The sequence below is a fragment of the Panicum virgatum genome, chromosome 9K, assembly GCF_016808335.1.
Source record: "Panicum virgatum strain AP13 chromosome 9K, P.virgatum_v5, whole genome shotgun sequence".
Classification (NCBI taxonomy): Eukaryota; Viridiplantae; Streptophyta; class Magnoliopsida; order Poales; family Poaceae; genus Panicum; species Panicum virgatum.
The window spans coordinates 54,451,114-54,465,854 of NC_053144.1; the positions used below are offsets into that span (position 1 = coordinate 54,451,114).

The 14,741-nt window shown below is 46.3% G+C and overlaps 2 protein-coding genes across 3 annotated transcripts; both read left to right on the top strand.

Annotated features, from left to right (window-relative positions):
* Positions 1 to 72: 72 nt before the first annotated feature.
* LOC120652364 (nuclear pore complex protein NUP93A-like) lies at positions 73 to 7,424 on the top strand. Its single transcript, XM_039930160.1, has 15 exons — positions 73 to 401; positions 523 to 614; positions 745 to 811; positions 1,091 to 1,150; positions 1,226 to 1,315; positions 1,674 to 1,943; positions 2,326 to 2,421; positions 2,583 to 2,714; positions 3,371 to 3,424; positions 3,528 to 3,611; positions 4,054 to 4,140; positions 4,204 to 5,103; positions 5,930 to 6,111; positions 6,208 to 6,499; positions 7,047 to 7,424. The coding sequence occupies exons 1-15, from the start codon at positions 270 to 272 to the stop codon at positions 7,122 to 7,124; spliced, it is 2,616 nt and encodes an 871-aa protein (XP_039786094.1). The 5' UTR covers positions 73 to 269; the 3' UTR covers positions 7,125 to 7,424.
* Positions 7,425 to 10,264: 2,840 nt separating this feature from the next.
* LOC120652365 (E3 ubiquitin-protein ligase SRFP1-like) lies at positions 10,265 to 13,494 on the top strand. 2 transcript variants are annotated; one of them, XM_039930162.1, is made up of 12 exons: positions 10,288 to 10,736; positions 10,821 to 10,908; positions 11,077 to 11,115; positions 11,204 to 11,236; positions 11,421 to 11,498; positions 11,590 to 11,633; positions 11,821 to 11,861; positions 11,940 to 12,022; positions 12,122 to 12,213; positions 12,299 to 12,368; positions 12,669 to 12,698; positions 12,950 to 13,485. In XM_039930162.1, the coding sequence occupies exons 1-12, from the start codon at positions 10,687 to 10,689 to the stop codon at positions 13,070 to 13,072; spliced, it is 771 nt and encodes a 256-aa protein (XP_039786096.1). In that variant the 5' UTR covers positions 10,288 to 10,686; the 3' UTR covers positions 13,073 to 13,485. The 2 variants fall into 2 exon arrangements, with proteins under 2 accessions (XP_039786095.1, XP_039786096.1); XM_039930161.1 differs by having other exon boundaries at positions 10,265 to 10,736; positions 10,821 to 11,115; positions 12,950 to 13,494.
* The last annotated feature ends 1,247 nt before the right edge of the window (positions 13,495 to 14,741 follow it).

The window sequence follows — 14,741 nt, forward strand, 5'->3', positions numbered from 1 at the left end:
CGAGCTTGCCATTGCTCGCTTCATACGACTGGCCTAAAATGGGCTTTACGTCAAGCCCAACAATCCATCTCCCTCTCTCCCTTCATTTTACCCAGCAGTCGCAAAAAGCAAAAAAAGACGAGACGCGTGAGCCCAGCCCAGGAGCCATTTCACAGAACGCTCCACCGCTTCTCCCCTCCTCCGCACTCGAAAAACCCCACAAGCTCCAGCGCCGCGCCGGAAGCCTCCGCCCCCGAAACCACGAGCGAAACCCTCCTCCCCCGGCGGCGATGGCCGGTGTCGGCAGTAGCGGCGGCGGAGGCGGGGGTGACACGGAGATGGGCGGGTGGACGGGGCTCCTCCACTCCTCCACCAAGCTCCTCGAGCAGGCCGCGCCCACCCCGCACTTCCCTCCCCTTCAGGTGCGCGCCCCGACGATGTGCTCCGTTTCCTCCCGCGCCGCTTCTTCTCCCTCGCTCGCCGCCGACGCAGGTTACACGTGTTTGCCTCCGCCCCTGACGGGTTCGTTTCCGGCTCGCGCAGAGGAACCTGGACCAGCTCGAGGCGCTCTCCACCAAGCTCAAGGCCAAGACCATCCGCGCCGAGGCGCCGTCTCAGTCGCTTTCCGCCACCAGGTACATAGATCTCTGGAGCCCACTTGATTAGCTTTGGGAGCTTCCGTGTGCGGTCTCTGTTTCGTCTGATTGCAACTGCAGCTTCTGAAATTATTTTTGGGGACTTAGGGTTTCGCCTGTACTTCTGCAGGTTGCTGGCTCGCGAGGGTATCAATGCAGAGCAGCTTGCCAGGGACCTCAAGTCATTCGAACTCAAGGTAATGGATGAGCGTGTCGAGTGAGCTGGGAACAGTGCATTTAAGGCCCTGTATTATACACTGATATGTCAAGTTTAATCGTAGCGATTCAAAAAATCGAGATGTTGATTTGTTTTTTTTTTGACACCTTGAGGTGGTTTAAGAGGATGCCTAATTGATCAGAAGAAAACCTTAGTACCTTTCTCAGTGATGTTTCTATATGTGCTTCTGTGGCTGTTGAATATCATTTGCTGGATTGCTAATGCTTGTAAATTTGTTGTCTAAACATTATGTTTGCAGACAACCTTTGAGGATGTTTTCCCATCTGAAGCAACCTCTGTTGAGGAATACCTGCAGCAGGTGAGCACTTAAATGTTCCTCTTAGTTTACAGTCACCTGAGTTACATGGAGTATAAACACAATATATGTTTTCAGCTTCATGAAGTTGCTATAGTTTCATCCATCCAAGAAGCTCAAAAGGACAACTTAAAGAGTTTCAACAACTACATGATGCAAGTTCTTGAGGTTGGTTTGCTTCTTCCTTCTCTTGAGTTCTATTTGTATTTGATCAGGGCTAGTAGCTGCAGCAAATGCCTTCTAGATGACACTTTCCTGGGTCAGCATTGGTGTACGTTTCATTAGTTGTTCAAGTTTCTTGATGATCTGAATTTTATTTGTGTTTGGACAGCTTTTATTGTACCTTTCTGGCAATAGCCTTGGTTATAATAGTTCTGTGACCTGATTTCTTGTTAATAATGGTTCTGTTTCACCATTCAGGGAGTTAACATTTTGTCATTTTTTTTTCATTGCTCATTGATCATTTAACTTTAGACTGCTTCTTGGTGCCCCTGATTTTTGTAAATTTATCATATGTCTGCTGTAGGATGACTGGCAGAAAGAGAAGAGGGACTTCTTGCAGAGTCTAAACCTGTTTTCTACATTACCCAAGAGAAACATTAATATCTCAGCCAGTGGATTGGCTCGCCCTGCTTTGATGCCACCATCAACTTCGAGTCCTCAGGTTTCATCAGGCCTGCCTTCTGCAGGGATCATGCCTATACCTAACAAGACTATTATTGAAAATAAATCTTCAGTTTATGCTGGGGTTGTGAGGGACCTCAATGATGCTAGAGGACGCAGTCTACCTTTTAATGTAAGCCCCTTTACATCTATGTCAAGAACTCAAGATTCAACATGTTATCAGCCATAACCCATAAGGAGTTTCTTCTAGATTAGAAATATCATACCATCTGCAATTTATTCTCCAATTTATTAAAGTTTGATTAAATAGCTCAAGTTCTTCCCTTTGATGTTAGGGTTAGTTGGATCCATGCCACTACAATTTCTTGAAGTTGGATTTCATGTTGAAATCCATGCCATTGAGTGGCATGATTTTCAACATGAAACCCAAATTCACGGAGTTGTGGTGGCATGAATCGAATTTTCCCTTGATGTTATCATCAGACCATAAAAAATACCTTGTGATGAACCATCTTAGTTCCACTTCTGCTTATTAATGTTGTATTTTTGCTTAGCCTGCTACGGCTTTCAAGGCTGCTTATGAGTCATTATCTGTTGATGCTGTTGGCACAAAATCAGTGACGATGCAGAAAATGTGGCATCTAATTCAGGTAATAATGTTTACTTCATAAATTTAAATCATTTTTGTTCATCTCCACTTACATTTCAGTACATTATTGGAAGATGAACAATACTGTGCATGGGCAACTTCACCATGTGGCATTTGTTCCTTAAAAACTGTTACTTAATTTTTGTTGTTTATCTAATTCAGGCATTAGTTGGGGAAGGGTTGACTCATCGAAATGTTTCAAGAAAAATATCACTAGTGATAGGTGCAAGACGCCATCTCGAGTGGGGTCATGAAAAGTACATACTTGAGACCATCAACAGCCATCCAGCTCTCGTAAGTATTTCTGATTTCTCTTTTTCTTTAGCCGATTACTTTCTTCACAAGTTTGTTTTCTTATGGAATTTGAGTTTGCTGTTCAAATGCAGTTATGTAAGGTTTGTAGTGATGATTTTGGTGCATATATGTAAGTGATGATGGCAGTTATTCTGCTTGCTCACACTATTGTGGTATCCTGCTTTACTGTTGATTTTCTATACAAAACTAAATTTGGCGCGTGCACGCACGCACACAGTGCATATCCATGGGACATTTTTTACTAGGTGTTTAGTTATAATTTCCGGATCCTGGCATGACCTATTCAGCTTGTGATATTGCAATTTCTGGCATTTTCTTTACTTCATTATTAGTGATATGTTCTGAGATCATGAGCATATCACTTGGTTGGTATATGTGCTCAGAAGTTAAGACACAATTCACCCTCTTGTTGCCTTACTGGTATCGTGAGTCGCTTCAAACTTTATTTGTTCACCTTTCAACATCTAAACCATGAAGTATCCACCACAATTAGTTATAATAATTTACATTTTACCATATGATGTTCTGTTTTCCATTTTTGGATTTTTTTTTCTGTTCTCAATTCATGTAAATGCTTCTCCTGTAGTCCTGTTGCATTTCCTGATAATCAATCATGCTCTGATTTGTTGTTTTAGGCTGCTCTTGGTGGATCTGTTGGCAATCTTCAGAAGATTCGGGCATTCATGCGGGTTGGTTCCAAGTTTAATGTTATTCTGTACTATTGCAGTTGGTTTGGTGCTAATATTTGCACTCCAAGTCTCCAATGCATTTTTTGTTCATATGACTTGGCAGGTACGGCTGCGGGATCAAGGTGTGCTAGATTTTGACGCAACTGACCTACGCAGACAGCCTCCAGTGGATACAACCTGGCAGCAGGTTTTATTTTGTTTGCACACTATAAAATTGAAAGAAGAAGAACTTTGTAGTTAACATCAATATTCCCATCATTTAATGGCTTGTTGAATCCCACAATTAAATAGGTTATTATTTTAGCTGCAACTGCAGCTTAATGTGAAACGACAGCGATAGTCAATGGGTTATTTCTAGAATTACTGCATTCTTCATCTAAGTGTGAATTCTTGTTTATAGTATAAGGTGCATCTGGTTCCTTACGTAATGTCTTACATTCTACCATGTAGGCTCAATTTAGAGGACTGCTGCTAGAAAAAATGGCTTGTGCTTGGGTCTGTTAGCTTTGTTTGTTGAATTAATCCTTCAATTGAAAAATCCATGTAATTCACTGTTCAATTTTGGTAGAACTTTTGAACTACCGTGCACGTATGTTTGATTTGAACCTGTACTTTCGCCATCTTTGCAGATTTATTTCTGCTTGAGAACCGGATATTATGATGAAGCAAGACAAGTTGCACTATCATCTCGTGCTGCCCACAACTTTGCCCCACTGGTAAGATTTCTACAATCATGAATTCGTGATAGGGGACTTACCGATAAATATATTCTTCCACAGCTTGCAGACTGGATTTCTACTAATGGTGCTGTATTGCAAGAGACTGCTCTGGCTGCTTCTGAGGAATGTGATAAAATGCTAAGAATGGGAGATCGACCAGGACGTCCTGGTTTTGATAGAAAGAAGTTGCTACTGTATGCCATAATTTGTGGTTGTCGACAGCAAATTGAAAGACTGCTAAAAGATCTGCCAACACTTTTTAACACTATAGAGGATTTCTTGTGGTTTAAGTTGTCAGCTCTGCGGGAATACAATGCATCTTCTTCTAATGTTTTGAATGAAGGCTTAGTGCCTTATACACTGGATGATCTGCAAAGTTACTTGAACAAATTTGAGCAATCATATTATACGAAGAGTGGAAAAGATCCCTTAATCTACCCCTATGTTCTGTTCTTAAGCATCCAATTACTTCCAGCAATTCTTTATCTGTCCAAAGAAGTTGGAGAGGAGGGGTACCATGTTGATGCTGTGCATATTTCAATTGCTTTAGCTGATCATGGTGTTCTCCCTGATGGTGTTGGATCAGGCCAGAAGATAGGTGTTATGGATGCTTGCGCAGAGGCTGCCAGCATAATACGGCAGTATGGCTCTATGTACTTGCGTAATGGCAATATTGATTTAGCCTTAGAGTATTATGCGCAAGCCGCTGCTGCGATGGGTGGAGGAGAGGTATCATGGATTGGTGAAGGGAATGCTGATCAGCTGCGACACCGAAGTTTGATGTTGAAGCAACTCCTGACGGAGATATTACTAAGGGATGGTGGTATACAACTTCTGCTAGGTCCAAGTGGAATGGGGGAAGAAGGGGAACTAAAAAAGTATATGGTGGATTGGAGAAGCAGGCAGCAATTTTTACTTGAAGCAGCCCATCGATGTCAAGAGGCAGGGCTCTATGACAAAGTAAGTAAAACTGTTTTTGGAACTCGAGTGTTTTTATTTTTCTTGTACTTTCAACTTAATTTTGTGTGCTCACTTTAAAAATAACAATATGCAGAAGGCAGCAGAATTGATTCATCTTTATTTCTCTGTAGATTAGTGCTATATATTCATGATAAGATTATATTTCTTCTGAAATCTTTTGTCTGCCTGCTTAGTATTGATTGAAAGATCCAACCTTTGTTTGGAATAGTAGCAGCTTTTCAAAAGCGCATAAATTTTTCTGCTAATGTTTAATCATGGAACAGGTCGTTGAAAGCATCTTTTTTTTTGAGCCTTGGAAGTAAATCTATCTAGTTATTAAAGATCCTTGTTACAGACCACATTCCAAATCATCACACGTGAATCCAAACTGAGCCTCGGTTTCTTACAGAACACCATCTGATTTATCCTAGCTACTCATCACCCATCAGTCCCACCATTTCCCTGCTATAGAATGGCTTGTGTATAATCCTAATTAATTTTGCTTCAATGCTGCCATGCAGAGACATGGCCAATCAACTTTGAATGAATTATGTGTTTACAGTCATGTATTTGTTTAGTTTCTTGCATGCATGCACTGTCATGCTGCTAAAGTATTATAGAGCTACACAACTAAATTATGCTTAGCTGATCGAATATGATGTGTGCATTTTCTGCACTCCACTTTTGATTACTATCTATATCTTATTGTGTTTTTTTGCCACATGTGGAAATTGATACAACCTAACACGACGGGGCATTAATTCAGTGGAAATTTTTGTGTTGTACTGATCTGCATTAATTCAATTTTGTCACGTTCGCATGACAGGCAGTGGAAATTCATAAAAGGGTAGGATCTTTTGCCATGGCACTTCAGATAATAAACAAGTGCCTGTCTGATGCTGTCTGTGCCATGGCACACAATAGGTTAGATGGTGAGAGTCAGGCTACAGCCCTAATCCATTCTGGCAATGAGATTCTGGAGACAGCCAGATATTCTTCTGAAGCCAGGTTATTTCCCTCTCTTACCCTAGCACAGGTGGAGTGCCGGTTCTTGTCCTGTTCCAATTTGTTTTAATTGTTTGCCTTGTGGAAATTTGCTTGCAGCATTCAAGACAAGGATCTCATTTCTGAGCAACAAACTGTACTGAGACAGCTTGAAGCCATTCTCCATATTTATAGGCTAGCTCGAGCTGGGCAGACTGTAGATGCTTTGAGAGAAACCATCAGGCTCCCGTTCCTTCATTTGGACCCTCAGTCTCCAAATGTGATTGTTGATATTTTCAGGAATTTATCACCCTATGTTCAAGCTTGCATACCAGATCTCCTGAAGGTTGCTCTGAATTGCATTGACAATGTTAGGGACACTGATGGGACCTTGCGTGCTGTCAAGTCCAAGGTATTTCTTGTGTTCCATTCGTTTGTCAGCAGACTAGGGTCACAAACATGTAAGCGCACTCCTACTAGCATTGGAAAATGTGGCATTGAACTTTGTGAAGTAGGTGAACCTTTTCATGTCTTTTTTTTATACCTGCTTAGTTCATAGCGACGTACCTAGTATCCCCTTGATGGCAAACACACATTCTCCCCACCACCAGCAGCCAGAAAGAGGCATTTGCCAAAATTTATTCTTGGCATGGCACTGCTCAATGCCTACTATTGTTATAGATACTTTTTTTTTCCTTTGAAAACAAGGAATGATATTCTTGTTTGGAAAATGGAAACTAGTTCAGATTGTCTTAAGCTAAAATCGAGGGGTATATCAGTATCGTATGTTTTCTTTAGCATTGTTCATTTGTCGTGTAAACTATTTTACTCTTAAAAAAGTGTAAACTATGCATATTTAAAATTTTTCTTCTGCTGATGCACTTGACGTCAAAAATGTCATCTAGCTATACATAAATGCAATACTCACTTTTTAATGCATTTCCATTTCTATTTTGCAGATTGCAAACATAGTAGCAAACAACATGAGCTGGAATTGGCCACAAGATTTGTATCAGAAGGTGGCGCGGTGCATATAAAGTGGTTTGTCTTTGAGGTGGCCCGGAATTTGTACTATTCTGCATCAGAAGTTTTCGGAACACTGGAACAGTTTGGTGTCGGCTTGCTTGCGCATTCTACAAGGTCTGGAGAACCGCATGAAGGATTATCCTTTCACGCACTGGACCTCACGTTTGTCGGCCCATCTTGTCTGTAATGAGCGACACATGTAAAACTTTTTTTTAAATGAAAATGACACTGACGATTGACCCTTTTTGTTTGTGGGAAACTATGATGGTTATTATCTGATCCCTGACCCATGGTGGAAAACCTACAGATTATCCTACGGCCTTGTTACTCGATTTTTCCTTGGGTTTTATCTTTTTATTTTGTACGGTGATAGACGTTACATATGTTTTTTTTTCGTTATTTTGTTTTGAACGTTTAGGGAGGTGTTGCTTTAAAGCTTGGGTAGGCTTGTGCTTAAACTCTACTAAGACGCTAAATCTCTTTCGTCCTTTTTTTTTGTTCAGAATTGAACAAATAAATTGGGAAAGATGTTTTCTTCCTAAAGCTCGCCGCAACTTTTCTCGTCTTTGTTCACTTTTTTTTTCCTCAAATTGCCATAAATTAAGAGGATGACTACGAGATGATATGCACAAGGGCACATGCGTCGACGAGCACCTTCGATTAGTTGGTTGGCATGGTCGCAACAAGTCGCAGACGTGCACGGGAGTGCCCAGATCATCGTCCCGAAATGCGCATAAATTTGCATTTTCCAAGTTACTGATCGAAACTAAGAACCTTAGGTTTTCCGCACTCGTCGTTCTCTAAATTCACTCTCTAAACAGAATATTTTGTCTTGGTCATCAAGATTCTTTGCTCTATACCTCGTCTTCCGCACCCATCCAATCTCTATATCAACCACCACGCCATGGGACCCACATTTAAATTTTTCCACTCCCTCCCCTTTTTTCTCTCCTCCCCATCTCTTCTCCCCGCCGGCCTTCCGCCCCCTTCCCTCCCTCTCCGCCACCGCCACCGCCACCGCCCCTCCTTCTCCGCCCTTCCTCTCCGCCACCGCCCCTCACTCTCCGCCCTCACTCTCCTCCCTGCTACCTCGCCGTGCGGCGGCGGCGGCCCGCGCCCTCCTCCCTCGAGCTCCGGCGGTCGGATTCGGCGCGGGCTCCCTTCCTCTATGCTCTGGCGCCGCCGCGGCCCGCACTCCGGTGCTCTCATCCCCCTCGGCGCTCCGGCACCCCTCCCTTTCTTCTCCCTCCGCCGCGAGCTCGGCCGGCGCCCCCCTCCCCTGCTCCATTAGCGCGCGGCCGAGCTTCGCCGTGGGGCCATGGCGGCGGGCGTTCGCCCTCCCTGCTCGGCGGCGCGCGCCCACGCCCGCACGGCTCGCCATGGACGCCGGCGGCCGAGCTCGACGCGGACTCGGCGCGGCCCCTGTTCCCGAGCTCCCGTGCTGCGCGGTGCGGGCGGCGAGAGGGCGCGGCCAAGCTGCCGCCACGGCGGGCAACCGGAGCAGTGAGTAGGCGCGGGGGAGCTCCGCAGCGAGGCGGCCTCGGCCGTCCTTCCTCCCCTGTGCGGACCGGCACAGGGCAGCTCAGGGCCTGGAGCTTCGCCGGCAAGTGCGTGCGGAGCGTGGCCATGGGATGGGGCGGTGCGGCGAGCGGCCGCCATGGCGAGGCGGGTCCCCTTCCCCCTCCACGCGCATGCGGCGGCAGCGGCAGCGGCAGCGGTGCGGTGCTTCTCCTCCTCCGGTTCCGAGCTGCGGCGCAGTGGTTGCAGATGGCGCGCGCCGCAGCGAGCGGAGGCGAGGTGGGGCCGGCGCAGGCGGTAGCGAACGAACGCTATCGCTCCATATTTGGAGCGAGAACCGCCGCTCTGTATGGTAGCGCGGTGTTTACATAGTGCCGCTGCGGCTGTTTTCGCGCTAAATGGAAACGCAAAACCGGGTAACGCGCGGCTTACAGTGCCCGCTGCGGATAGCCTTAAACGGCTTTTGTACGAAACAAGCATGCTTATTATATGAATGGTTAAAATCTTGCATTAAAACAAAAATAGCAAAACTTGTGTAACAGCAAGGGAGAAAGATAATACGACGACCCGTGCAGGCTGCTGGGCTCACGAATGACGAACAGGTCAAGAAATCACAGGCAACGTGACCTAACAAAAAGTACCCATACCGAACCCGCCTTGCTGGAGCCATTTGCCCCCAATTCCAAGATCTCGAATTGGCTATTGGCTCCTAGCTAGAAGCTCGAGCTCAATTTTCCAACACAGCTCAATCTAATCCACCCATCAACAACAGAGCTCAATTTTCACTTTCCAGTGCCAAGTTTACGTTTGGGCAGCATTCTTTTTTAACATGACTATGGTAGAAACGGGGTATACATGACTCTGGAATGCGACAGAAATCCTGCGCACGGGTAGCAGGAGGGGCGGCAGCGGCCGTGCAGGTAGGGAAGAAGCATCAAGTGAAGTCGATGAATGCCCCCACGCCACGCCAGCCGAGCCGGGGCCCTGAAGCAACATGCACACTCCTTATCCTCGCGAATAATTTATACTACTAGCAGTTTATTATATACTTGGGAAAAAAATCCTTAACAAGTAGTCCATCCCGCTCGCCACCTGATCACTTGCAACTCGGTCCCGATCCACCGAGAGACGACCACCGGGTGCTAGCCTAGCCAGGAGGAAAAAAAAACTCGCGTCAGTTCGGTTCGGATTGGGGTGGACTAACCGTCGGCTTAGAATCTAGATTTGTGAGATCTGGCCGCCGCGAATGATTGGTGTTTGGTCAGGTAACGCGCGCGGATAAGCACGGAGATCGTAGACCGACCGGGGCTTTCAGGAGGCATCCCTGTATTTTTCTTTTTCTGGCATGGCCTGTTGGAATTTTTTTTTTGGGAACAACATGGCCTGTTGGATTGGTTCGTAACGCAATGTAAAGTTGCCGAGCTGAAGCAGGGAATCGCCGTAGCAGCAGGGCCAGGAGAGTCTGCGGGTGCTTTGATTCGCCGGCACGCCTCCCCCTCCCAAAACGGGAAGAAATTGGAAGGCGCCTGCCTGAATGGTTGAGGAACGGATCTTGATAAGATAAACAAAGGAAATGTAAGGAAATGGGGACAGTTCTAGATTGATTCTCTGGGCCTGGCCGGCGACCTACTAGCTCTCTGACGCCCTCTGTCCGCCCCCTGCGCGAGAGACCGACCAGTGCAGGCAGTAGTCGTGCAAGCATGGCATTAAAGGCTTCTTGCCGGGCGGCCAACCAGAACAAGAGCCCCAGAAGCGAAGATACTGGGAGCAGCAGCAGCAGCACAGTGCCCAGCTCGCCCCCAGAAGAGGAGCGGAGGAGGAGGCTTTCCTTTTACGGCCACCGAATCACTCGCTGCCGTTTTGACGGCGGCGACCCAATCCGCGGCTCCCATTCCAGTTCCTTGCCGTTTTCAGGCAGTCTACCGCTAGCTGTGGGGGAGTATAAAATACTCCGCCACCACCACGCCCCAGCTGCGCGGCAGCGGAAGCCTCCTCCTCCTCCCGACCTGCTCAGCTCCAGATCTCCGCGCCGCGCCGCCGTCCCACCCCAACCCCATGGAGCACGACGCCGAGGCGCGCCGCGGGTTCGCCAGGATGGGCTTCGGGTTCGTGCTCCTCCTCGGGGTTTCACGCCAGCAAGGCTGGAGCTTTCGCCTGACGGCATCTTTTCGCTGTGCGCGCGCGCGCAGGTGCAAGCACTACCGGAGGCGGTGCCGGATCCGCGCGCCCTGCTGCGGCGACGTCTTCCACTGCCGCCATTGCCACAACGAGTCCACGGTGCCGTCCTCCTCCTCCCCTCCCCTCCCTCTCCTGCTCATCTGCTTCCATTCACGAGCGACGCCTGACGCGCTGACGTCCCTTGCTCTGTTTTCTGTTCTGCTTTGCATCCATGTGCTTCTTGTTCTCGGCCCGCGTCATTGGATTGGATCGGATTGGGCGGCGCAGAAAGACGGGCACGAGCTCGACCGGCACGCCGTCCAATCGGTGCATCTTCTTTACCATACACTACTCCATCCTCCTGCTCCCGATGCCGCCCTGTTTCTTCTTGGGTTGACTTCTCCTCGCCTTGCAGGTCATCTGCCTTGTTTGCGACACCGAGCAGGAGGTTAGTTTTTTCAATTAAATCAGTCATGAACTCAGGCTACTAGTATGGCACTGGGCGTCTCATCGGCATGTGGGACTGGACTGGATCCGTATTGTGTCAGCGTCGCAACGCAAACCAAGGATTTTTTTTCTATGAATTCAGGAGATTCATTTTTTTTTGTTATTTTTCCCTTTCTGTTTTTCAGGTTGCGCAGGTGTGCTGCAACTGCGGAGTTTGCATGGGCGAGTACTTCTGCAGGACGTGCAAGTTCTTCGACGACGATGTGAGATGATTTTTTTTTCAGACGCTACCATTGGTAGATTATTTCGGCTGATCGTCTGGTTGGTTGTTGACGGGATGATGCTGTTTCGTAGGTTGACAAGGAGCACTACCATTGCAAAGACTGCGGCATCTGCAGGTGCGTCTCCACTTTCCACGTAGGGATCTGAATTGCTGTGTAAACTACGATTCCGGACGACTTCAGTTCAGCTGTTTTTAATTTGATCCAATTTCATTTTAAAGTGATAAGAAACGTGGTTTACTTGGAATCTTTGAAATAATATTTACTATTTCAAAGTTACTAAGCTGACTGAAAATTTCGGCAGAGTTGGAGGGAGGGAAAACTTCTTCCACTGCCAGAAGTGCGGTAAGCAATTCTTCTGCATCTCCCATCCTCTGAATCCAGTCTCCTCCTGTTTCTTGATTCTTGCGTTTCTGCCATCAGGATCCTGCTACTCGACGACCCTGCGGGAGAAGCACTGCTGCATCGAGAACTCGATGAAGAACAACTGCCCCATCTGCTACGAGGTGTGTCCGTCTGCCGTTGTTCCATGCTCTCTCAGTCCCACTGGAACTGAAATGAACCTCTGCTGACCATGTGAAAACTGTACTGTTCTTGCAAGGCAGTACCTGTTTGATTCGTTGCGGGAGACGTCCGTGCTCCGGTGTGGGCACACGATGCACCTGCAGTGCTTCCACGAGATGTTGAAGCACGACAAGTAAGCACCCATGCTGCTTTACTGGCATCTCTCCCTTTCGTGTGAGCTTGATTTTCCTAGCTAGATAATGCTATCCGTGATGTAGGTTTTCTTGTCCCATATGCTCGACGTCTATCTTCGACATGGACAAGTTCCTGAGGGCCTTGGATGCAGAGGTGCGCAGATCTCTCAGCAAAGTTCTCAGCGTGAAGTTGCTCAAAAAAAAAAAAAGTTCTCAGCATGTTCCATGGACCAGGGGCAAGAATCGATTGTGATTTCTGATCTATGAAGTAGAACTTAACATTTCCCCTCTAATTTGCACCAAAGAGTATGGAGAAAACTAGTATCAGCGCATAAAGATTAACGAATCATAGCCGATTACTGCAAGTACATATGGCAAATGTTGCAGTAGTTACGGCAATCTGAAAAGTCTCTTTGCCTGAATACTGAAAGTGCTTTGCTTCGCTCTTGTGCAGATGGAAGCAAGTTACTGTTACATGGGAAAGGTCAGTGCCTAACTGCTCCGCTGACATGACCCAACCTTCTATCTCCCAACACCTCTGGACCCCATTTGATCTGCTCTCTTGTTCTTCTGAATATAGTGTTTACTCGCACAAAATTCAGACCATTTATCCGTAACCAGATCCAGATACTGAAAATGTCGAAGCAGCTGCCAATTTTTTTTCAGAGAGACGCTTTACAAGCGGCTGCGAAGCTGCTAGTACCACGCTGATGGTTTTGCTCGTGCTTTGCGCAGGGATGGGTCGTGTGCTACGACTGCTGGGACACGACGCAGGTCTTCTCCGGCGTCGCGGGACACAAGTGCTGCCACTGCCAGTCGCACAACACCTGCAGGGTCGCTCCCCCCGTCCTCCCGTAGCCAGCGGTCGCCAGATCATTGCTGTTGATTCATCCGTCGTCGATCTCTGCCTACACGAGTCAGCGGCGAAGATCCATGACGCAGTATCATTATAGCGTCCATTCCATGTATTCTATTCCAGTCCAAGATGAACTGCGGCATGTTCGTCTCACTACACAATTAACACGCAGAATTAGCGTGGATGCGCCGTTTATTTCAGAGTCCGACTCACGGCGCATTTGTACCGCAAAGAAGGTTCTTGTGGCAGCAACTTTGGTGTCGTTCAAAATTTTTTGATACGGAAGGAGCCAAGCCAACAAATTTTCACTACACTTTGTTTGTCTGGCTGTGGCCGATGGCAAATGATGATTTGGTGTCAGAGAAAACATTGTTATTAGTTGTCAGCAGAAAAGAGTGATATGTTTAAAGTTTGATATCTACTATCTCTTAAGGTGTGCCTCTATTTAATATTTACTCTAGGTCCGTCCCTGACTGACTGAAAGTGACTTCACCTACATTGTTTATAACGAGTCATTTGTGCAAGATAATGGTGTGGCGGATTTGTACGTTGTTGAGGAACCAAAACCGAGTATAAGAGAAATTCGATAAATCAGAGTAAAATTCTGCCCCCTCCTTTTTTTCTGACTGACAAAGTGCAGTTCTACACTTGAAGAGTGAAAAGACAGCTACTTCAAAGTCTATCATGATTTCATTTATGGGCCCAAAACATCTGGTTCGTTGGGCCTAAAGCTTCCGCGGGCCGGTGCGCCCCATACAAAACCGCCCCACTGCGGCCCGAGAACGGTGGCGCACATTTCCCGAAAAATCTATTCATCAAATTTTGTTAAATAGCTTCCATTGTTTGAGATCTGTGCACATTAAAATAAACATACAGGATGAAACCAGGTTAGGCAGCCTGAGGTAGACACGTGTCGTAACAAGAATGGAGGGATGAAGTTGGAAAGATAAAGCCGTTCCTAACTTCAAGTGATATTTTCTCTTAACCTATAAATCTGATTTAGAATCCGTTTGAACCAGAATATTCTTTAGAATTAATGGAATAAAATAAGATCCAATATATTATATTATTTTTTATTTTAAAATTTCAACATTTCAATATACTATCTCAACATTTTGAATGGATCATTTCAACATATGTAGTATACTATCTCAACATTTATTCTAAAAATGTTGGATTAGTTTATCTAAAGTGTAGGGTTAGACTTTTCAAAATGTTGAATCAATTAAAAAAATGTCGAATACAATGTTACAAGAATTAGAGTAGAAAAATGAAAAGAAATCAAAACGAAGCAAAGCACCGTGCTCATGATTGAGCCTTCTCGCGTTGACGGTATGCAACTAAGTACAGCCTACTTCTCCGCTTGTGCTCGCTGTTCGTTGCACTTTTTGCCCTCCTGCTCTGCGCTAGGTGCACGCGATTATGGTGACAGTGACAGCGCTCCTCTCGCAGCCGCGCGTTGGGCTTGCGAAATCACAAGCCCCAGTTCCGCACGGTGCTAACTGGGCCTCGATGGGCTTTAAAGATATCACCGTTATCTGTCTTCCGGAGTTTTTTTATTTTTATATTTTTTTTCGATTTATCAAAAATATATGTCGAGATTTTTTTTTTCAAAAATGTCACCCAGCCGCCGGTTCATCCGGCGGAAGGTTGTTACCGCCGGATGAACCG

What these genes read in the sequence shown, in the direction of transcription:
- LOC120652364 (XM_039930160.1), top strand. Translation starts at nt 270, where the DNA reads ATGGCCGGTGTCGGCAGTAGCGGCGGCGGAGGCGGGGGTGACACGGAG. An exon ending in TCAACAGCCATCCAGCTCTC is followed by an intron (nt 2,715 to 3,370) that starts GTAAGTATTTCT and finishes TTGTTGTTTTAG; the next exon opens with GCTGCTCTTGGTGGATCTGT. An exon ending in TGGATACAACCTGGCAGCAG is followed by an intron (nt 3,612 to 4,053) that starts GTTTTATTTTGT and finishes CCATCTTTGCAG; the next exon opens with ATTTATTTCTGCTTGAGAAC.
- LOC120652365 (XM_039930161.1), top strand. Translation starts at nt 10,687, where the DNA reads ATGGAGCACGACGCCGAGGCGCGCCGCGGGTTCGCCAGGATGGGCTTC. An exon ending in TTCGCCAGGATGGGCTTCGG is followed by an intron (nt 10,737 to 10,820) that starts GTTCGTGCTCCT and finishes GCGCGCGCGCAG; the next exon opens with GTGCAAGCACTACCGGAGGC. An exon ending in CTTCCACTGCCAGAAGTGCG is followed by an intron (nt 11,862 to 11,939) that starts GTAAGCAATTCT and finishes TTCTGCCATCAG; the next exon opens with GATCCTGCTACTCGACGACC.